Source organism: Falco punctatus (assembly GCF_963210335.1).
Source record: "Falco punctatus genome assembly, chromosome: 10".
Classification (NCBI taxonomy): Eukaryota; Metazoa; Chordata; class Aves; order Falconiformes; family Falconidae; genus Falco; species Falco punctatus.
Genome location: NC_137590.1, coordinates 26,279,346 through 26,303,032, shown reverse-complemented (window position 1 = coordinate 26,303,032; position 23,687 = coordinate 26,279,346). Strand labels below are relative to the sequence as shown.

Genomic DNA, 23,687 nt, shown 5'->3' with positions numbered 1-23,687 from the left:
GCTTTGGCCAAAAAACCTAACCATCCTCGCAGTTCTCTGCAAAACAAGGAATCTAGAGTCTCATGCCCAGGGAGGTCCTATTATCTTCTTACTTAACATTGACTTAATTGCTTCTAAAATGAAATGTCCACAATTTAGAAAGGGTGACAATAAATTGGAAGGAGTCCAGGAGAAAACAGAGAATAACTGCAGAAGAAAAAGAAATGAAAAGAAAAAAAAAGAATGCCTGGTAACAAACGTCAGAAGATAATTTATTTTTCTTAATAAAAAGCACATAAAGCAATAAATAAATGAAAATTCATAAGAATCATACTCAGGAAAACATGAGATGTAATGGGATTTTCAGTGTTGATGAGGCTATAGCAAGATTCAGTGGCTGTAAACTAAATGTAGCCCTCTTCAGATCATAAATAAGAAATAACACACAAATCAGCCACTTGCACAGTTTACCAAGAATTGTGCTGAATTCTGCTTCACTAGAAATTTTTAACTGCACCTTCTAAACCGTAAACTCTAGTTTCAAACACAGATGGGGGGGCGGGGGGAAGTCCTATGGCCTGCATTATGAAGAGGTCAGCCTAGCTGATTGCAACAGTCCTTCTGACTTGATAATCTATTAATCTTGTCAGATCAGAATACACGCCTGACTACTTTCAGGACCCAATGCAAAGTCATCCACAGGCACACCTATTCTGGCAGTGTATTTTTAGCCCCAGATTCTCTTTTACCTTTAAACGTCGTGGAGATGGGAACTGCAGATGTACCGAGCCAGAGGCATAAAAGGCAGGCGGTAACAAAAACCTCCTCGCCTAGAAAACGCTCATTTTAGTTGGCAGAGTTATACAATCAAAAGAGCAACGCAAAGCCAATAAGATATCCTGTATTTTTTCCGCGCTTCCCGGAACTTTCCACAACTCTCCGTGGGACCGAATCGCTCCAGACAAGTTTTAGCTGAGCGGAGACTCCGCACGCCCCAGAGCAGCGCTGCCGAGGGACGCGGCCAGCCCGCCGCCGCCGCGGCAGACAAGGCAGGCACGGAGGGCGCAGGGTGATGCTAGCGCGGCGCCGGCCCAGGGGCTGCCGGCGCAGGGTGAGGTCGTCCGGTGCCCCGGCGTGCCCGGCCCCACCGCCCGCCCAGCGGGCAGCATTGTTCTGGCGGGCAGCGCCGGTGCCCGCGGCCCCGCGCACACGGAGCGCTCCCCGCGCCGCCGCCCCCGAGCCCAGCGTCGCCCCCGGAGCCGGGCAGGGACGCGTGAACTCTTGAACCCGCGCAGCAGCCCAACGCGAGCCTCCGGGGCGGAGAGCGGCGGCCCGCCCCGCCGCCGGCGCCCGGGGACGGCGGGGAGCCCGCTCCGGCCGCCCCCCGCCCGGCTCAGCGGCCGTGCCCCCAGACGCCGAGGCCCGGCGGGACGCGGCCCGGCCGCCCGCTGCCCACCCACCGCCCCGCCCGGCCTCACCCGCCGCTCCGCTGGGCCCCGCTCCCCCCCGGCCGCGCCGCCCCGCCTCGCCCCGCCGGAGAGGGCCCCTCGCCCGCCGTACCCCCGGGGCGCCCTCGGGCCAGGCCCCGGCCCAGACCCCGTCCTTTCCTGCCGCAGCCCCCCAGCGGACCCTCCACACCTGGGCTTGAGGCTGCCGGCGCTCCGCTCGTAGGCCCAGGAGGCGGCGGGCTGCGCGGTGGCCGGGGCCAGTGGGTCGGCGAAGCTGGGGGTCGTCGGGTAGTTCCTGTCCATCATCGGGGCAGGGCGCGGGGCCGGGGCGGCGGGGGCTCCGCTGGGGCCCTGCGCGCAGGGCGGCGGCGGCGGGGACCGAGCGGGGCGGGTGGGAGCGGCCCCCCCCTGCCTCATGCGGGGCGGGCAGCGCCGCGGCCCCCTCCCCGGCGCGGGCCAGGCCGCCGCGTCCCGGCCCCCCTGCCCAGCCCTGCCTCCGCTCCCCTCCCCTCACCGCTCAGCGGCGGGCGGCGGCGGGCGGACGGCTGAGGGGAGCTGCGGGCGGCGGCGGGGGCTGCGCGGCGGCCAGGCGAAGACCCATGTCGGGCTGCTCTTTCCCAGGATGCACCTCCCCCGCCAGCGCGCACTGGGGCTCACGGGCTCCGGCTCCGTGGCCGGGGGGCAGGGAGGCCGCGGCGGAGGGGGCTGCCGCCGGAGCCACCGCGGCGGGGGGCGGAGGAGGAGGAGGAGGAGGTCTGTGACTTGGGAACGGGCGGCCGCGGCCCGGTGGGGAAGCGCGGCGGCTGGCGGGGGGCGGTAGCCGCCACCGGGGCGGGGTGGGGGGTGCTGAAGGCGGGGACGGCCGGCCCGGGCGGTAAGGCGAGGCGGGGGGGGGAAAGGCCGGTTTCTCGGTGGGGCCGCGTCAAGTGAAGCGCTGGCGCTTTGTTGGAGGAGCCGGGGCGGGGCCATCTTGTTCCCGCTGAGGGGAAGCGGCGTCAGCGGCGGGCAACACCGCGGGACCGCGGCCTCCGGGGGCGGCCGCCGACCGACAAGATGGAGACCGACAGCCGCCACTACCCCGGCTGCGGCCCCGAGGCGACGGGTTGCCTCATGGGGAGCGCATTGTAAAGCAATTTGTAGGGCGGCTCTCCCGCCCTGCCCCGCCGCGGGGGGAGGCGTCCGGGCAGGCGGGCGGGAGCGGCGTCACCGGACGGTGACGCCGCTCCCGCCCGCCTGCCCGGACGTCTCCCCCCGCGGCTGAGGCGAGCCGACCCACCGCTCTCCTCACAGGAAAATCTAATTCGTCGGGGAGAGATATAAAATAAAAAACCCCGGTGATGGGCACAGGGGTGCTGGGAGGTCACCGGGAGAAGTTCGTCGCCGTGTTTTCCCCTCAGGGGCAGCCCAGAGCCCTTGTTTTGCCACTTCAAGCTCCTGCCGGCGCTCAGCGCTTTAGGTTGGTCATCGCTCTGAGGGTACTTTACAGGGGTTAAGTAATATAAAAGCACAGGCCTTTAGCTAATTATTTTCCTGTTGACAGCCTAAAAGCCTCTTATAGACATACCACAGCTTTTCCGAAAAACTTCAGCATTCCCCCTCAAGAAATCATTGCAGGCCTGCAGCCCGATTAGTCTAAAAGTCAGCCAGCAAGAGAAACGATCTTTAAGCATCTAGAGCGACCTAAGTTACCTGGCGTCTGGGCTGTAAAGAATCTTTTAAGCATCTACAGCAATCTAAGTTACCTGGCGCCTGGGCTGTAAATTCCTGTATCTTTGCCTGTGCAGCTTGTTGTAGTATGAGGGAAAGGGGCGCCAGCTTCCCAGAGCAGGGTAGGAGCGAAGGGGACATCCATCTCCGGCAGGGGGATGGTGGGTGAGCTATGGTGTCTGGCTTTCCCTGCAGGAGAAGAGCAGGAGGAATGTACATTTGAAGAGAGGGTGACTGCACCTGGAGGCATTGCTCAGAAGGGGAAGGTGTATGCTAATGAGTAAGTGAGTCTTTTGAAGATTTCAGTTTGTAGTACTCCGGGCATGATCGAAATGAATTTTGTAGTGAAACGCAGAGTGTAGAAACTTGGCTACAGCCAATCAGATTAGATGGAGAAAAAAAAAAAAAACAAAAACCCAAAAACCAAAACAAAACCTCAACATTTGAATGAAAAAGTGGAGTGGTCAATATTAACTGAGAATGCCGGAAGGTAAGATACTTTAGGATGAAAAGCTGAGGTTCTGCTTTTCTCGTACCTAGTTTCAAGAAGCGGCAAATTCAACTATGGGAAGGAACACAGCCTTTTGGATCCAGGAGGGAAGGGTAAGTGCGAAAGTAATCAGCAGCGACGAGACTGAGCTAAGTCACCCAAAGGCCAGGGCAGAGGGAGGAGGGAGAAGAAGCGTACCAAAGCCAGAAACCAGAAGAGTGAGTTTTCCTTGTGTTTGCATAAGTTAGCACCTGTGTTGCTTGCAGCTGGAGGAGAGTATGTGGGGGGTGGGAGATCTTTTTTCCTGGGAAGCACGAAAGGGTACTGTTTTACATACAAGACCTGATGACAGAAAATTACTCCAGTTTTATGCTAACTACTCTGCTGATAGCATTGAAAGTAGCATTTCCAGCGGAGAAGGACCTACAGGTTTTAATTTCCCTGCAGGATCTCCACTAATCTCTATTATAATATTGCACTTAGAGTGCATTGTTTCCCTCAGGTGGGCGATACATGGACCTAAGTGATACAAAATGCCTTTTCCACCTAGCTATAGTGTTTGGTTATACAGCCGGAACCTGTTGGTGTGCCTTAAAAGTTTGTTGCCACAAATTTGCAACAATGTATCAATAAATTGTAAAACTGCTAGTGTTTTGTTTGTTTGTTTGTTTTTTCTCAAGTAATGGCAACATGAACTTTAAAGAGTACCATAATATTGACAGTTTTCATTACAGGTTATTTGTCTAATGAGCAAGTGTTTGCGTGTTAATACTGTTAGATTGTGGCTGTAAAATCCTGTTGCACCAGAAATCACAAACAACAAGCCCCAGTCCAGATTTACAGGCGGGGAAATATACGCAATTAGTTTAGACCATTAAATGAACTAATTGTCAATACACCACAGACACAGTGTTTCCTTGAACATCGTTGGAGTAGGTCTTCTTTTCTGTAATCAAATAGCAAAGTTGAGTGAAGCAGAAATTGTGACAGCTGTTGGCAAGTTTAATGTCGTTTACATGGTTTTGATAAAGGTGTAGACTGGAAACTTAATCGCTGATGTCCATAACCTCCAGTTTCTGGAGGTCATAACCAGTCAGTTTCTGCTGTTCTTGTGTATGGGATAAATCTACTTGTCCTGAGACCAGCCTGTGGGACTTCAACAGTTTTCTCATAAAACTGATCCCTGCTACTTGTTGCCATCCTCTGTCTAGGAAAGCTGCCTTTAATTTTGTGCATTTTATCTTTTTGTAACTAAAAGATATTTTGTAACACTGTTCTCTAAGACAATGAAAGTGCGTGTTTATAGAGTGAGCGCTTCTACACTAGCCTGGTATCCACAATACTTATAAACAGCTTTTCTGGAAAGATGTGTTGGTGATAGAAAAAAATGCCTTGAATAGATCCTGTTAGTTATCTATGTTATTTTAATGCGTAGATTAAAGTGTACATATTAAGATGTGTATTTAGAAGTCATATTAGACATGTTCATGATTCTGAACATTGAAAATACTTTGATTCTTGAGTTAGTAAGGAATGCTTTAGTTTCAAACACAGCTATTACTTGCTGGTTAGGAACTGAGCTTTGGTGAGCTTTAAGACCTTCCAAACCGTAGTTCATAACTGGGTGCCTATAGCCAATAATAATATTGCATGTGCCTATCTCTCAAGTAAAGAATATCATGTATTTTTCTGAAACTTAAGCTAATACAATTTTTCACTCTATTTAAGAGCAAAATCTTAAAACAGCACTGTAACACAGTCTGTGCAACATACCAGCCTGGGGCAGTACTGAATTTTTGTTGCTTATTTCTTTCCCTAAATGAACAATCTCCACTTGGAAAAATAACGTAACAAATCCTTTACAGAGTCAAAAATGTTGTGTGATGGTTAAGAGACAGATTTAAGTACTTAAGGTAGCCTTTAATTGGAGTTGTCTGCCTAAGGTCCGAGGAGAACCTTCAAAGCTGCAGCATGGGCTGCTGCCTACAGGTGCAGTGTGGCAGCAGGGCTGTGCTGCCTCAGCTGCTTGCTGACACCCGAAGGAGAAGGCCTTACTCTCCCTTCTTCCTTCCCTGCTCCACCTTCCCACTCCTAGTGATGTGCTCTGGCCACAAGGTGAGCAGTAAATGTGCTCCACTGGCAAAAGAACGTTTACTTTTTAGCCAGAGGTTATTTTTCTGTAATTTCACTGAGCTGAATCAGCTTGCTTTGCATCAAATGGGTGCTGGCTCAGGGCAAGCAGTGGTGGCGTGCAGCCAGAACCAGAGGGGAAGGGAAGATGAGAGGAGAGAGTGGGGAACTTTTGCTTTTGATGACGAGATGTTGATTTGGCTCATGGTGTATTCAGTGTATAAATCTCTGGAGTCTAGGAGTGCTTGAGGATATACCTCTATTGACAGTAGCGGGCCTCTCTGCCCATACGCCAGTTCAGCCAGAATCAAGCCAGCTTCTGTGGCAGAACTGTGTTAGTTAATACACACTGCCCCTTAGGGAAACTTTCCTATTTTCCTCTTTCTGTTTAAATAATTTAATGTTACACAATGTTGAATGGCTATATTGCTTTTTGAGGTCTACTTTTATGTTTGCAGCAACCGTATGCCAAATGAAATGTAGGATCAAGCTAATGGGTAGTTGGCAGTTTTCTGTGATTTGATCATAATTAAAACCAATGTATTGATCACAAGTTCAGAGCCAGAATACTGCTTCAATTCATGCTTGGCATGGATTTATTTATTTGTAACTGATTTATTGATTTAATAAATCTTTGTTGCGTGGTGTGCTATTATTACTATCCGTGTTAACAGAAAAATGTCAGCCAGTGTTTGAGTTGAGTGTGATTGACTATTTTGTGTATGTACAAGACTGGCCAGGCAGAAGGCTACATGCTATGTTACAGCTCTAACAGTACCACGGATGCTAAAATACCAGGATAGGACCACTAAGGGTTCTTGTGCCTGCAGCAGCAGGTGTTACTGAATGGGGTGATTCTTCATAGGGCCAGCAGCTGCCGCCTGTGCTTCTGGCATCCCTTTTACTGAAGGTACAACAAACCTGGCTCTCCAGGGCTTTTCACATGTCTATTCCCATATGCCCTCTTTTTTCCACAGAGGCCATTACTCCTGTCTTTTGCCTTTCCCTAACAGATGATGCCTGGTTTTGGTCTTGTCCTGGCTCCTCCCTTATGTTTAAGTGCCAAAATATATATATATTTTTGTCATGCCCTAAGAGGCTTTCAGCTAAGTCTGTAAACAGCTGGTTTTGCAGCTGGGCAGTTTTTGACAGGCTGAAAAGAATCACAGAACAATAGTCAGATGCACATGCTGGATCAGCAACTTAGACTGTTGTTGACTGAAGAAAGTAAAGGCACGGCATGTGGTTAACACTGCGAGTCTGAGATTGCAGCTTGGTCATCGAAAGTGGACAAAAATGATTGCATTTCAGTTCATAATACTTTATTTTGGAACTATCACAGCATCTTAAATAGTTTGCTAACATACACAAACATCTTGGTGGTTAGCTTGCATTGGCTAACCATTTGTCAACAAAAGATCTAGAAATGCTTAACAGCCTTGTGCTGAGAGAATGAACCTTCACAATTGTTTGAAAATAGTGTTTTGGAGACTTGAGGATTTTTTTATTTTTTTAAAAAACTAATGTTTCAGAGATAAAGGTTCAAATACCAAGTCTGATCAGATGACGTTTGAAGAAGTAAGTTAAGGCCAAAGCTGGTCTGGGTCTGATTTACTAACAAATTGTAACAAGAGCACCAAATTTCTGCAGTGTCGTTCTCTGTTGAACAGTGATGGATGGTAGACATCCACTCGTGGACTGTGAATGTAGCACCTTTGTGCAGGCTTTATATGTGTGCTGCTAGGCTGTACTGTCTTCCATGAGCAGCAACGGGTAAGTAGATCAGATATTATGCAGTAATAACATGAATCTTGGTTAGGCACATTATTAATTACTGACTGGTTTTTGTTGTTGCTGTACCAAAGCAGAAAATTGCGGTTGCTTAACAGATAGATTTTGCGTTTAATTTGGCACATGGCCTCTTTAAACATAAAGCTAGACATTAAGAAATGTGTAAATAGGGAAGAAAGTGCTGCCCTTTCAAAGAACACACTCAATCTTGGAACCTCCCAGGAAATACTCTCTTTCTTTGCATTTCTTTACATATACTACTCTGTGCATTTCTTTCATTAAAAAGCTCAAATATATGTACAAACAAATGAAGCAAAATCTTCAGAATTCATTTTATTGAACTAAAGTTAATCTATGAAACCATTATACTTCACCTGACGTGACAAGAGATGACTGAGCCTGGTAGAAAGCTCACCGCAGCAACAAGATGGAAGGCCTTGTTTCCTTCATTTTCCCAATCCTTCCACACACCCCAAGGCACCACTTCTGGCACTTCTGTTGATTCAACTCTCGCACTCACAAGAAAACTGTCTGCTTTTTTGCTGGGTGGTTTACGAAGGGATCTAGTAAGCACCAGAACTGATAGAAAGTAAGTGGGAGAAATGTGCGATGACACGTGGGAAAAAGAAAGCTTAAATAAAACCTTTGCTCTTGAGCAAACTCATAGTTTTGTCAGGGAGTATTTTATTTTAACTCTTATTAGATACTTTCCTTTGTATCATAGCCATGCAGGGTATTTAATGTTAAATACTGGATGCTTATATGTTCAATATTTAGTAGTTGTTGATCTTCAGAGAAGTTAAACTGAAGGTGCTTGAACAACTTGATCAATCACAGGTGTTTCTTATTTCCTAAATGAAATAGGCACTGTATCAGAAATCTAAAATCTGTCATAAGGCTTTTTCAAAACTTGTGTTTAATTGTACCCTTTTTTGGACTGAAATATATTTTCCTGATCCTTTGAAGTCTAGCTGCTACCTTTAAAGTGTGGGCTTCTAGAGGCTCCCGGAATGTAGGCAGCAAGATGCTTGCATCTGATGGCCCCTTTTGTTTCAGTGTTTATGTAGGCTAGGTGCTACACACAAAAAAGCAGGAGGGAAAGGAGGAGCTAAAGGCCTTGCTATTTCTATGAAGAGGCTAGGGAAGCTGTGCAAGGGTGGTTTTCAGAGGGGAAGAGGGGACCATGTGCTTGGGAACTACGTCCAGGAAAGAAAAAAATAGTAATTAAGCAGTAAACAGGTGAGTGTATGCAATAGCAGATTATAAATGGACACAGAAAAAGGAAACAGAGAAGGAAAAAAGGTCAGTAGCAAATTATAGGCAGAACATTAAGAAAGAACAGAAGGAAATAAAAAGTTAAATGTAAAGCAAAAGTAGTTAATGTAATTGTGTGTATTTTCAACATGGACAAAATTTTCTGCATCAAAAATTGCCAAAATACATGTGATAGTGTTCTGTTATTTTCCATATATGCTATTAGTGTAGTTACCATTGTGAAGTTGTAAATGTACCAAAAAAACCACTCAAACAATCAAAAAAAAAAAAAAAAAAGCAAACAGAAGAAAACATAAGATAACATATCTTATTGTAAAATAGAGGAATGGTATCCACCTGGTAAAAATCTGGGGAGGTTTCTCCCACCAGGGTCAACAGCAAACTAAATTGTCGTTTAAACGCTAATGGAGCTACTGTTGCTTCCCTTGTTGGTAGATCGTAGGCCCTGCTGTTCCCAGCTGGAGCCAGTCTTTTGCTGACATTTCAGTATTTTGCCAAGTTAGTCAGGGCCATTTTGCAGTAATTGTTTTTGACGTTTCAAAGAGAATGGGGCTGGCTTTCTATTAAATGGACACAGAGATTAAAAGTTAGATGGGAAATTTTGACTGAGTTGTTTTTTTTTTTAAGTAAGTAGTGTCAGAATGCTGTAAACTTGCTCAACTTTCACATAACTTTCAGAATTGTTGAAATCCAGTAAAGACAAACTCCTCATTCTCTTTGTAGCTGGGCACTCTATAGCTAAAATAATATTGTAAACAGATGACATAAAAGACATCTTCCAAAGAACTGGGATCCTATTTTCCCAAGACTTTTAATGAGAATGAAGCATCTGTACCCCACCAGCTGTATTCCAAACCTTCATTGGATGTTCAAGTACATCAGGAGATCCTGGTATTTTTTGAGGAGTTTTAACCAGCTAGTGCAGCTCATCTTGTGTGGTTGGGAGAAAAAGCACAAATATGACTATTGTCTCCCAGTGGGCAAAACAAGAGTGGCTAAATTTAGTGTCCTTTGCTGTGCTACAGTATTTGCTTTATCTAACTGCCCTCACCTATCCCTCCTGCCTCTCTGCAGAAGTTTCTTCTCAGTACACAATGAATACCTTCACTTCAGATTGAAATCATTACCAAAAAGTCCTGCTTCCTGCCTTGCTTTTGTATGCCTGTTCTGGTCCTCACTGGAGTGATCTTGTTCACTTCACTAACCCTAAGAAAGTGGCTATTTTTTGGCCACATTATTGTGTTCAGTCTTCTCACCGAAGGTCTGGTGAAAGCCAAGGAACATGGAAGCGTACAGCACCTGGTTAAGCTGGCTTGTTTGCCTTGAAGACTTCATCTTCAGTGACTGCTGTTTGTGGTTCAGAACCTCACGTGTTTAAGTGAACTACAGCAGTGAAGCAGGAAGCCTCTGTCCGGAGCAGAAATTGCCGATGTTAAAGAAAATAAACCATTTTCTCTGTCGATAGATGCTATATGGCATGAGGAATCATAGAATCACAGAATAGTTTGGATTAGAAGGCATGTTTAAAGGTCATCTTCTCCAGTGCCCCTGCAATGAGCAGGAACATCTTCAACCAGATCAGGTTGCTCAGAGCCAACCTGACCTTGAATGCTTTCAGGGATGGGGCACCTACCACCTCTCAGGGCAACCTGTGCCAGTGTTTCACCACCTTCATTGTAAAAAATTTCTTCTTTATATCTAGTCTGAATCTACCCTCTTTTAGTTTAAAACCATTACCTCTTGTCCTGTTGCAACAGGTCCTACAAAAATGTTTGCCCCCATCTTTCTTACAAGCCCCCATTAAGTACTTCAAAAAAAGTGCATACTGTCAGCAACTTCATTTAAAAAAACCCAAAGGATCATTGGAGGTTTTGTAACTTTTTATCACAGGCTAAATTAGCATTTTCTCTTTTGCTTTTGTCAAGCGATTAAATAGGTTTCTGTACAATTTCTGTAGTTTATTTAGAATGTGACTTTGCCAGATGAGTACATCCAACAAAATGACAGCACTTACCATCGAAGTTAGAATTAAACTATAACCCAGTGACAAGTGCATTCAAAAGGCCCTGCCAGATAAGTAGAAGGAAATATGTTCATAAGATTTAACAAGAACTGTTTACACAGTTCAGAAATTACTGGACATAGTCAAAAGTTACCGCCTGAATAAAGAGCAGGGTATTTGGGAAGATGCGCTTAAGATTTTTGAGAGGAAAATACATCCAATTTCTTGTGAAAAAAGACAGAGTGATGAATTTGTATGTGATAGGAATTAATTGAAAGACATTGACAGTACAGGAAGAGCAAGCTTGAAGTGTTTGAAAGATGGCTTTTAAACCTGGGGTTTCGCTCCTGTTGTCTACACCACATCGAACGAGGGAGGACAGCAACAGTAAAACTTGTTGGCAGATGAGACTGTGCGTGGAATTTTGGGGGTTTTCTTGTTATTTTTTAAAAAAAGCTTTAAAATGAACCTGTACTGTTGATCAAAATAATCAAACAGTATTGCTAATAACCTACAGGTAGTTAATGCAGCTTATTCGCAGCGGGTAATGAGGAAAGACAAGGAATTTTCCTATGCTTTCCAAATTTCAAATATACTTTAAAGGGCATATCAGCCTCAAACATTCTAGTTAATATAAGTAGGCATCGTTAAAACAATAGAATACTCTAAATTAGTTTTGGCAACAATATTGTGGTAAATAATTTGGCAGACCATTATACTTTTTTTTACCCAAAGCGGGCAGTTATTTCGTTTTTGGCTCAAATCCCAGTTCAGCTGAAGCCAATAAAAAGCTTGCCACAGACTTTGATAGGACCAGAATTGAATGCTTCATGACTCACATTTTCAGGAACTGCGGTGAGGAAGTGCGCTTCCATTTAGTACTTCAGTTTTGCTCTTCTAATGAATTCACAAAAACGCCAACAAAAAAAACCCAACTCCAAAAACTAGAAATATGTAATGCTTATAATACTCTTAATCAGAGGATTTGATAAATAGTAAGCTTTCTTATTTCACTGAAGGAAAAAACAGGTTAAGTGATTTGTTTTTCAGTTGACAGAGCCAGAGACCACTTTTCTGACCCTCAGTTATTTGCTCTAACTAATAATCTGTCCTGATTTATAAATGCACACTGTAATCTTATATGATGCCGCAAGGGCCAAGTTTTTGGAAATTGTTCAAGGCAATGGCTAACAGCATTGTGTGACGCTTTTAAACCTATTCTGAGAGAAATAGAATTTAAATACTATATGATTTTTCCCAGCATTTTGTTTACACACTCCTGTTTTCAACTGTCATAGTAGATCTCTGTTAATTCACAAAAAATTCACTGCCTTTCCTACTGGCCCTTGAAAGTCCAGAAGTCAAAACACTGATGACGTACATCTGTATACAAATTATATTACACTTGCTGCTGCTTTGCTCCTCAACATCTGCCTCCTCACCCTTTTCCTCCCACCTAAGGACACTTATATTTGCTGTTTTCTATATTCTAATAGCAACTGCATTTTCAAAAGAAATTCCATGTAAAATTTGGAAATGTAGTAACACTTCTGAATTCACAAGTCATCATAGACTACCTCTTGTTGATTTTTCCTCTGCTAACCCTGATGATTCATAAGTTCTAAAAAGAGACAAGATACAAGGGAAGAGTGTGTTGGGCCAGGAGTCAATGTATTAAAGAAGAAAAACAAACTCAACCCAAACAACTGCCACTCAGAGGAATTTTTTTCCCTTTACGAGGAGAGGTAAGTTTACATTATGTTCAACTACCTTTTAAACTTTGCTCCTCATTTATAATAAGCAGAATGTGTCTTGGAAATGTTCATGTTACATGCAACCAGTATTTGAATGTCAGTCACTGATTTTTTTGAGTATCTTCATGGTCTAAAACGGAAATTCTGTGAGTAAATTTGAGTGTAATACCCTACAGAAGGTACAGTTTACTGCCCAAAGTACTACAGCATTGATGTTTTAACAGTTACACCATCTTAAAGTTTTTTTGTTAATTATGAAGGACAAGGTTTTTGCTTGCATTGCATGGAATCGTTTGCAGATGATTTGTAAGAAGAATAGAACCACCAAATGTCAAGTGACTAAATAGGTTTCTGTACAATTTCTGTAGTTTATTTAAATGTGACTTTGCCAGATGAGTACATCACTGTCAGTAACATTAAAGAATCTGAATCCTCACAAGCACTCTGAAAATGCCTTTCCTTGAAAGCGCTCCTGTCAGTCCCATTAAATTAGTCATTTGAGTCCCAGGAAGAATCCAGAGAAAAGTGTTCTATAGCTCAAGATGCACATTAACAAGTTTAAAAATTGTTAGCTACATGAAAAGGAAACATGGGAGAAAGCTTATAATTTCAAAGCTTCATCATAATTGTATTTTGGTTATCAACACTGATCTCACACAATTCACTTCAGTTTTACAAAATCGTAACCTCCAAGAACTTCAGAATGCTTTTACAAGTAGGGCAGAAAACTGGGATTCCCCATCTCGCAACAAGAAAGAAGATGCAGATGTTTGTGTCATGTCAAAAGCCAAATCTGATGCTGAAGCTTCAGGAGTAAGAACACAGCCCAACATCCAGCGATGTCAGCTGGGTTATATGTACTTTTCAAAGGGTAAGACCTCCTTGTGTAGCATTTTTCAATGCACTCTATATTCCAAGATTTAGTGCATTTACAGATTAAAATTCTTATAGCGATCTTCTGCATCTCAATAGCACTGTAGGTTCTAGCATGTTAAACCTCACAAAATTCAGCAAAATGTTACATATAAATACTCAACCTTTATAATATAAAGTGCATTTTAGGCACCAAATTAGAATACCATTTGCTGCTGTGAGCAATAGTCAAATGGGAGTGTGCGTATGTCCAGGTGGGGGCAGAATTTGTTGCTTTGTAAAAAAACCATCATTTTATGTGTCCAGCTAATATAGCTATTGTAACACAAGAAAACACCAGCCCAACCTGCTGCCTGCAAGACCTTCTAATACGGCTTCCTGTGGGAAGGGACAGCAGTCTCGGACTGTGACTTGCTCAGCACGGCAAGATTTGTAGGCCGTATAATGCTGGGGGTTGATATTTTAGTAAGATGTAAAGTTAAGGGTGGCTACAACTGGAGATATAGAAATTGTGTTGATACAGTTAAACAGTAACTCCCTGAAATTCTTGACTATTGCTCTGTGGATAATGGTTATTTATCTAATATGATGCTTCATTCTACTTATAGGTATCATTTTGTCATCCCAGCAGGTCAATACATACTTATGCAAAGTGCTTCTGAGAGGTAGTTTGGCCTTTGATTCAAGAAGCTAAATGTCTTTTTCAACGTTTAAATTTTTAAACAGCAAGACAAACATTACCTGTAAAACCTGAGTACTTCTTTAACAAGGGACAAATCTCTAGCTATTTGCTTAATGTCCCCTGACCCACAGTACTCATTCTCGTCAAGCTGGTATTTAACACTGAATACCAAAACCATTTGATAAAAGTGTATTTTGTCAAATGGGTAACATGCCATGCAATTAATGGTTCCTTTCATCCAAAATTGTAATCACAAAAATACAAAAAATTGAGTAGTGTCTAAATCATTGTAATCCACAGTGTAATCCAGAAGCAGTGATATGTATAATTTGAAAGATCAAATCATTAAATAATTTTCATACTCAAATCTATTACTAGAACGAATAGAAAATTCACACAGCAATGAAGTGAATACATCAAACAACAAAGTAGACTTCTTATGGTGGTTGAAAGTATTAACAGTCACAAAGAATGATTAGCGTCAATAAAACCAATTAAAAATACTGTTCCTTCTAAAGAAAAAACACATGAAACTATTAATGAAACATCAATAGCACAGTGGGATGGCTCAAAGTGCATATGGAAGGGGGTGGCAGTACAAGACTTAGTCTTCATGCGTTCCGTCCTTAGCACAATAACCTTGTGCAGAGAATAATCCTGCAGCCTTTGGAACAGATCACCTCCGATCACCCCCATGTGGGACCTTCACTTGTTCCTAGTTGCACTAAAGATCTTTCACATTTTTGTAAACTGTCTTGCAACATGCAAGGTAGCACACACTTTTTAAAAAAGCATGTTATGTTTCAGTAAACCCCCCTCACCCCAGAAGGAGGTTTGTCACTAAGGGGCAGGAAGTGACATAGACTTCTTAATTACACGTACTCCTTTTGGGAGCCCTGGATAAGGGGGTGGTGGCACGTTGTGTTGTCCATCTGAAGTAACTGCTTGCTCATAAGTTGGTAGTCCTGAATCATCCGTTCTGAGAGGAAGTGGGTTTAAAGAAAATTCTTCGTGCCTTCTGAAGATGCTAGATGAATTACGTCTTCTACTTCTTGCATAATCCAAGTACCTAAACAAAGTTAACAGCATTATAAGTGGCAGCTTCTGTTTTAAAGGGAAGAAAGAAAAGTCTGTTTGGTTTTTTACACAACTAAAACAACAACAAACCACCCACCAAAAAAACACAATGACAAAACCAAACACAACAAAAAACACTTGCCTTAAATGATCATAAAGACTAGAAGCCAAACACTCTCTCCAAACCACAGGGTAAGAACAGCTCAATAATGTGAAATTTACAGGGAAGAGGAAGCACAGAATCCTCTTGTATTCCTTTCAGGTTTAGGATAAAGGAGCAAGCAGGGCTAGAGAATTGGTAAAGAAGCATTTCCTCCAACCTACTCATCTCACATCTGAGGTAGGCTGCATGCCATGAAGAGCACACAGCCTACTTCAAAGAGTGAACAGAACACGTTAGACTTTCCATTGCAGGCCACAACCTATTAAAATGATTCCATCTTTTTACTAAGAATGTTTTGGAACCAAGAACACACAAAAAAAAACCCCAAAGGTACGTCAGCTCATGCAAGTGTTGTTTTACATTCTTCTGTTATTAACTTCAGCATAACTACTGCTAGTGCTCACCTAACTGTGCTTCCAGGGAAGTAAGAACTAGAACTCCCGTTGGATTCTCTGAGGATACAGTTAGACCAACCCACAGTGATTTTTATTTCCACTCTGAAGCAAGAATTTGTTTTGGTGTTTGGTTGTTTGGGGTTTTTTAAGCAGTGAAATTCCTTACCCCCGTGGTTGCCTTGATTTGCATCTACTTTTGCAGCAGTAGAAGATAAGCAGTGCAATTATAACTAACAGTACTCCAGCGGCAACTAGACTGATGAGAAGTCCTGTAACATTAATCTTTTGTAGCGTCTCATCACCTGAAGAGAAAACATCGGTTATTTTCATTATGCATTCTTTCCATCTACAGAGCATTTGATATACACTGTAAAATAGTACTTTTGCTGTGTTGTAAGGCTGTTCCTTTCCACAAGTGTCTTAGCTTTCTGTGAGAAGCCTTAATATCTGTGGAACACAGCTCAAGAGTATCATTCACATTCAGCTTAAAGCAAAAGTGAATAGTTATTGCCTTTTCTGTACATAAAACTGTTGAGATGTCTGTCTTCTAATGCCTTCCAAATGTTACTTCATGTACTTGTGACCTTGATCAGGCTGTAGATCTTTTCTCAAGTCATACTGACCGTATTTTAATAAAACATCTGGCATAAGAATACTCTGAATCTAAATCGGACCATTACATTACTATTAAAGAAATGGGAGGGGGAGAACAAAAGAAAACCATAGAAAGCAGCCACAGAATCACTGCAAAGTTTACTGATCATGTAATAATACAAAAAAGAAATGGACAAGAAAATGAAATTGTTTTTACCTACACACTTATAGTGGATCCCACTATGAGACGCCTCAGTATGTTTTATTGTATCAGTATCAGTCAATGCAATATACTTGTACGGTTCACAGTGAATTTCAGTAAAAAAATCAGTTCTGATTTTGCTAATGGAATGATGCATGGTGCATTTTTTAAAATGTGCTATTATAACAAACACAAAATATTGTAATATAAGAAATGAATAAAAAGATGACTTACCTATTTTTATTCTAGGGCCTTTAGTTGAATAGTCTTTCCAAAAATCCATCTATAAAAACACAAAGGATCAAATTTATGTGAGATACATAATTGGCAGGCTTATCGGCGTTTTTTTTTAATATGGTACCGCAGGCAAAATTTAACAATGGCATAAACAGAAGCAACTCCTGCTGAAGGATTTGCATTTTTTTATCCCACCATATTTTTCTCATACATCCAAGTTTGCATAAAAGTTACAATTTCACAAAGAAGAAAAAGGCAGCTGGTGAAAGAGAAAAGTGCATTCGGCTGTCCAGTGATACCTCATCTTTCTGCCTGGTTACAGTAGAAGTTAGCATATATTCTGACACTAAAAAAATGCTTACAATTAATCTTTGTAAATCCCTCCAGAAGAGTAATAATAAGGCAAAGTCAAGTTCTTAAGAATCAGGCATTTGCATGAACAGTATTTGAATTCCTATCAGCTAAGAAAAGTAATCGGAATCATTTAAGAGAAAAACCTTTATGTTGCATGACTGTTATGCCTTAAATGTGTTTAGTTATAATTTCCACTTTTGCTGCTCAGCAAAAAGACTCCATTGTCAAGAATCCAATTTAACACTTTCACCTTCTTCTGAAGAAAATGCTAGCAATGGCAAACTAACATTTCTGCCTTCAGACCAGGAGTGCATTCCTTGCTCTTTCTGCAGGTTAGTGCAGAGCATGCCTAGAATCACAAAGAGCAAGAATCAGTCTTCAGACAGCCATCACATTCCACTATTGGGCTGAAAGGTTTCTTATGGATTTTTTCCTCTTTCGTTATACAAGGTTTCTTCCTAGGTAGCAATTTAGAAGATACTGCTATAGGGATACTCAGCAATAGCTGAACAGTAGATTTGCTCCATACTCCTCTCTTCCAAAACACTTCTTTGGCATGACACAAAGACAGTTAGCCAGTTAATACATAAAGCATGTGGAACACATTCAAATTGGATGCTGAGAAGTTACTAAAAAAAAAAAAAAAAAGACATTTTGAAAACACGTATAGGTATATTCAGTAGCAATACTTCTGAAGTTTCATCTGTATCTGTTTGCAGAATTGTCTTTAAGACAACAGTACATATTCAAGTGTATTTACTGCTTATCTACAGCAATAACCCCATCTAACTGGGGCCTCTGTTCCACAGTAAAATAAGCAATCATTTTAAGTGCTGTTTTCAGAAGGGCTACAGTATTTAGATACAGTAATGATTTAATAACCTCCTTCGGTATATTAAATTCAGTTTGAACAGCTACCGTTTTATCAGGGTCTTCAAAAATTTCTCTCGCTTCTTCATAATTGCACAGCTCTTCAAGGCATTCTCTTTCCAGGTTATCAGCTGTGAATGCTTCAAAATCAAATCTGTTATTCAGAAGATGTCGTCCAATGAATAAATTGGCCTCCTTTTCTGATGTGAACACTAATGAAAAAAAATATTAAGTTGATTTAAACCAAGTTAAAATCACTAAATTTTGTATTTTTAAAGAATGGTTAATATCCTAAAGAAGCACATAGAGACTTCTTCCCCTAGCATCTCTCAACTATGTATAGGAAAAAGAAATATCATGGTCTCCTCCTAAAATGTCTTTTTCACTGCTAATTTTTCTAACCATGCAATTCAAAATAAACGTGTTTTTCTTTCTCATAAAACATTTCAGCTATTCCTTATACTGGCCAAGAGAATTTGATTCCTGTGATTATGTTAAAGTTGTTCACGTTTTGGTGTTGTCCCTTCTGGGATGTGGGCATCAGGTTTTTTCTGAAGAACAAAGTAATTGTCACAGAAAGCAGAAATTCAGTCAGATACAAACCCAGCAAGACACTGACCTACTGGAAGAAGGAGGCAAGGCGGGGGGGGCGGGAAATCTCTTCAAAGAATCCTCAATATACATTCATCATTTGGATTTTAAATCACGGTAGCAGAGTTCTGTTCATTCCGCATTTGTTCTCTTTTCACAACCGTGGCAGTAAGTTTTATGTAAAGGTTGCCATATTGCCAAGTTTATTTGTTTTAAATTAGTCCGTAACAACAGGCACGTCTGAAGACATTTAATTCTTTTCTTCTTTTGTGCTTATTACAGGCTCTGTGAGACATCATGAAGTTGTGAGGTGAGATTCCAGAAGAGTTAGTGAAATTATAGAATGCTTTGGAATACAGGAATGCATTTTCTCACCAGGCATTTTCCATAGTCAAGTTTTAGCCTGCTCTTGCTACTGGGGTTTTTTTTGGTTGGTTTTTGGGGTTTTTTTTCGTTTTAAATCTTTATCTGACCAAACTAGTTTTCTGGCTTGGTTTACAGTGAAAGCCTAATCTGTATTCCAAGAAATTCAGACGATATGGTTAAGTAAAACAACTAGAGGATTATTTTTGCAAGAGTAATGCAGAAACAGCATTGTTACATACCAAGCCAGACGGCTAAAAAAGGAGATGAGATGCAGTGTAAAGTTATTCAGCTACAAATTAGCTCTGTGTTCTTTTTAGCTTGTTTGATCACTCAGGACTTTTTACCCTAATATTTACTGTTAGATCTTGCAATGGTATCTCAAAATGGTTTGCTCTGAAAACTAGGAAAACTGCAGTGTAACTTGCATATTGGTTGTTTACATCTTTAATATTGTAGTATATTGAAGGAATATTACAGTATATAACTTACATACTATTACAGCATATACTGAAGGAGCCATGTGTGCACACACATTTGCATTGGAAGGGCAATCTGTTACTCTAAAGTAATTGCAAGACAATCTAAGCTTAAAATATTTATGCTATATCTAAGAGTATTCAGAGAGAAGGACTTAATAAATTTTAAAAAAACATAAGAATTACATGGGAATAAATATTACCAATATTCTTGGTTCAGAGCAAATGGCAAGAGTAACTTCAGTCTTCTGAAACAGAGATCTTCAGTTTTGCTCAGTAATGTTTCACTCCTTACCATGCAAGTAGCATTAGTTATACTTCTGAATTAACTTAGATAATTGATGCATTTTAATTAACGTGGAGTGTACAGGTGAGCTGCCTGGAGCCCTGGTCCCCTAATTCCCAGTGATATATGCTTCTTTTCTCTTTGGAATAGTCTTTATTCATTTATGCGCACGTTTTTCACTTTGTAGGACACAGTCAAAGTACACCTATTTCCATCACCAAATTACCTGCAACCTGGTGATTAAGATTATATTTGGAGAATGAAACAGAGCAATTTGAATTCTCTTCTATATGTGAGGGAACTGTATGCCGTTCTGCAGTTCACCAAAATGGTAAATGCAGTTTTAGGATACCTAGCATTTACCATTAAAAATGCATCCACACCGTGTGCTCAATAAAGTAACTGTGGGTAAAAGGTGTTCAGAAAACACTGAAGGGGTAACCTCTCAGTGCAGGCACCCCACATTCTTGGCAACTGTTCTACTTGCTTGGACAAAGTTACTTAATTGGATAAAGGATTGGGCCCCTCTCTTTCCAGCTCTTAAATGGAGGAGTGGTGTGGGCCTATTGTCAGGAGAGGGTTCCCTGCCACGAACTCACAGGAAAGAAGCAGCCTGATGTTTTATGCCCCAGAGCAATATGGATTTTAATGAATAACCTGTCTCAAGCATTTTTCTGCTAGCTATGTGTTCTGCTCAACATACTACTGCAAAGGAGCCTCCTGCTCAGTGTGATGACTTTTTAAAGTCTGTCTTTAGGTTTTAGCACTCCTTATCCATGGAGGAGACCGGACAGCTAAGTTATAAACTCCTTTTTGAAGCCCTGATGCTTAAATGTTAAGTATCACACAGCTTAGCATCACACTGCTAGAGTCCTGGGGAACTTTTAAATTGTTTTTACCTCAATTCCTCTCTGCTTCCCTCCCTCCAAGGTGAAGAACTGCATTTGCAGCACTGTTTATCTTTCAAGGCGTTATGTTGAGAAAAAAATACTCATCTCAAAAAACAAGCAGAGAGCCCTATCAAATGCAGAGCAACTTCAGATATACAAATACAACTGTGATATGCTCAATTAGTACCAAAACAACACTGTCTTAATATGGATTTCAAACTTTGGGAATTTTGATGTGACTTAAGAGGATTCTGGTTATATCAATGATAGTAATCCTAGAGAAAGCTTGGTTTTCCCAGTCTGCACTTAACTACTGGAACTGATGAGTATTTAGTATTGACACCCAAGCCAATTATCAGCCATTTCAGTTGGTGATATTCAAATATTCTAAAGCTAAGTGTTAAACAGCTTACTATTTTTTAATGAAGTAAAGAAAAACCCAACAAAACCGAAACTATTTCCATACATAAAAAGATTTCTCAGCAGAAGCAAAGTTAAATACAGTTTTATTTTTGAAAACATAAAATCACATTAGAAGTAAGTTACCGTCTTTCCATTCAGGTTGCTTCATGTCATTTACTCTCCCTGCACAGTGAGGAAATGCAAACACCATCGCACACAGTTGACACAGCAGCACCAAAACCGCAAACATGGTGTGGTATCTGTCGGGCAGAAACTAGCGTGAGTTAACAAAACAAAACAAAAGACAACGCAATCTTCTGAAGCGTCACTGATGAACCTTGAATGAATCCTATACGTGATGTCATCTACCGCAAGCACCCACAAGCCGCCGAGGCCAATGGGTCCCCGAGGAAAGACGCCGATGCGAACTGGTCCTGCGTGTCGCTGGGGGAGTTCCCACACCGCCCCCGGCCCCGCGTCCCTCCGCGCCCGGGCAGGGGCCGGAGGCGGCAGCAGCCCGCCCCGCCGGCACGTTAGCGGGGCAGAGCCCGCACCAGGGGCGGCAGGTGCGCTCCGAACTCAACACAGCGGCGGGTTTGGTGCCAGCGCAGCTACGCCGGGTTGGAAATGCCGCCCGACGTAAACAGACGTACAGGATCCATTTTGCCAGCAGAGAGCCCGCGGCAGCCCCCGACGGCTCGGCGTGCTGCGCTCCCTTCCCCGGCAGGGCCGTAGCTCTGCCGCGGGGCACCGAGGCCGGCCCCGCCGCCTGAGATGGGCACAGCCCCCGCCGCCCGGGACGGGCACAGTCCCCGCCGCCCGGGACGGGCACAGTCCCCGCCGCCCGGCCCCGGGCTCCCCCCGCCCCGCCCGCGCCCACCGCGAAGGCAGCCGGCACCGCCGCCCCGCCACCAGCCTCGCCCCCGAAGCCCACGGGCAGGCTCCGGGGCAGCGGCGGGCACCGGTCCGGCGGCGCCCCCCGGCCCGTCCGCCGCTGGGGAAGGGGCGAGGGGGCTCCGCGGCCCTACCTGTCCCGGCGAGGCTCCGGCGGGAGCTGAGGAGCGCGGCTGGCGGGGCAGCGCCTCCCGGGGCGGCGGCGCTTCCTGGAAAGGGCGCGGCGGAGGCGCAGGGCCGTACCTGGGCCGCCCCCGCTGCCGCCCACGGCCGAGCCAGCACCGGCGGGCGGGGGCTGCCCTGCCGCCCGGTCAGCCCCCAGCCCGAGGGGACGGGACAGCCGGGCGCTGGGCGGCGGCCCAAGGGAGCAGGGCGGCAGCCTGGGCTTCGTTTCCAGCAGCCTGGCGGGCTGCTCAGCCTGCGGCCGGCCCCCCCTGCCCCGAGGGCAAGTCAGCACCCCCTGGCCCTTCGGCGGGTGCCTTTCACTGCTAAAGCCGACCTTTCCCCCCGCCGAGTTAACCGTGATGCTGAAAACCTGGTTTGGCTTTTTGCTCCCCAAGAGTAAAGCCCTTAGTCTAATGGCAGGGTGCCTGCCGGGCAGGAGGGGTGCGGCAGCATACCTGGTAACTAGCTGCTTACCCACAATGAATTAGTTACCTAACAGCAAACTGGGGTGTTTGTTTCCAGCAAGCCTTTCTAGCCAGGCAGCACCACGGGCTGGAAAGGGCCGGCATAGCTTTTGCACGTGTTAAAATAACTTTGGTGGGTTTGTTGGGGTTTTTTCTAATGGGTGCAGAGAGACCTTAATGTAAACCTTAACGGTAAAGGCTGGAGAGTGGTGATGTGGTCCCCTGAAGCGTGTGAAGCTGGTGCTCGTGGGTGTGGGGAGCACCTGGTGTGGGGGCCAGGTTCCAGCGTGGTCACCCGTGCCAGCTCCTGCCTTGCGAAGGGGCCGGGAAAAGCAGGTGAGTAATTCCCATTGGCTTTAAGAGTATTCTTCCAGCCTCCGCATGTGGTGCTTATCAAGGGCAAGAAGTGGCATTGAAAAGCCTTTTAAAAGGTAATGTTGAGAATACTTTTGTAACTCTGTGCCAGTAACATTAAATTTGGGATGGGTTGGGCTAACACCCGAGAAACTCTTGAGGCACACCAGTGGAATGACTTTGCTACCAGGAAGGAAACTCAGGGACTGAGATCATCTTGTGTCTGTGCTAGCACATCTCCTGTAGTGGCTCTGGACTGTATTATTTGTTTAAATGTTGAAGTGGCTTGTATATATGGAAGCAGGAAAGAGTAGAATGAGTGTATTGGATAATGCTAGTGGAAGCGATCAGATATTCCCTGGAGAAAAACAGAAACTTCTGATGTGTGAAGTAGGAATTCTTTGGAAGAATGATGGCTGTAGTTAAGTATTTACTTCGTGACATCAGCGCACCGCAGTTGAAGGGGTCCTTGGTGGATATGTAACTTACAAGCTGGAATGGCTCTAATGCTTTTTAGCTGGTGGAGATCTCAACAGAAAATGTAGTATGATCGTGTATGAGCTTGTAACACAGTGGAGGACTAAGATAACGTTGTATAAGAAAAGAACAGGACAGATTATTATCTAGACAATACTATGGAGACATGAATACTTAGTTGCTGTGTGTTGGAAAATGGGAGAAACTGCCACTACTTTGTAAAGGACTTTACAACTTCCTCCGGTGTACCTCTGTTCAGCTCTCACCCCGAGTTCCTACATCGCTGTCTCTGTGAGGGT

At 43.7% G+C, this 23,687-nt stretch overlaps 3 protein-coding genes across 4 annotated transcripts in view; 1 reads left to right on the top strand and 2 right to left on the bottom strand.

The window, feature by feature from the left end:
* The window catches only part of QSER1 (glutamine and serine rich 1), a 46,358-nt gene extending 44,187 nt beyond the window's left edge, over window positions 1-2,171 (bottom strand). The window contains exon 1 of one of the 2 annotated variants that reach the window (XM_080405839.1): window positions 1,618-2,171. In XM_080405839.1, the coding sequence (XP_080261965.1) occupies window positions 1,618-1,844 (227 nt within the window). In that variant the 5' untranslated portion in view covers window positions 1,845-2,171. The remainder of the gene's footprint in view (window positions 1-1,617) is intronic. The other variant, XM_080405838.1, reaches the window with a different exon arrangement.
* Window positions 2,172-2,661: 490 nt separating this feature from the next.
* CCDC73 (coiled-coil domain containing 73) overlaps window positions 2,662-23,687 on the top strand; it is a 103,910-nt gene continuing 82,884 nt past the window's right edge. Inside the window, exons 1-3 of the mRNA XM_080405846.1 lie at window positions 2,662-2,883; window positions 3,330-3,414; window positions 3,675-3,737. The gene's annotated coding sequence lies outside the window, so the exon portion shown is untranslated. The remainder of the gene's footprint in view (window positions 2,884-3,329; window positions 3,415-3,674; window positions 3,738-23,687) is intronic.
* PRRG4 (proline rich and Gla domain 4) lies at window positions 9,896-21,826 on the bottom strand. The gene is made up of 5 exons (XM_080405881.1): window positions 21,179-21,826; window positions 18,072-18,235; window positions 16,797-16,845; window positions 15,933-16,068; window positions 9,896-15,200 (listed from the first exon to the last, which is right to left on the bottom strand). Exons 1-5 carry the CDS (start codon window positions 21,282-21,284, stop codon window positions 14,972-14,974), a joined length of 684 nt encoding a protein of 227 aa, XP_080262007.1. The 5' UTR covers window positions 21,285-21,826; the 3' UTR covers window positions 9,896-14,971.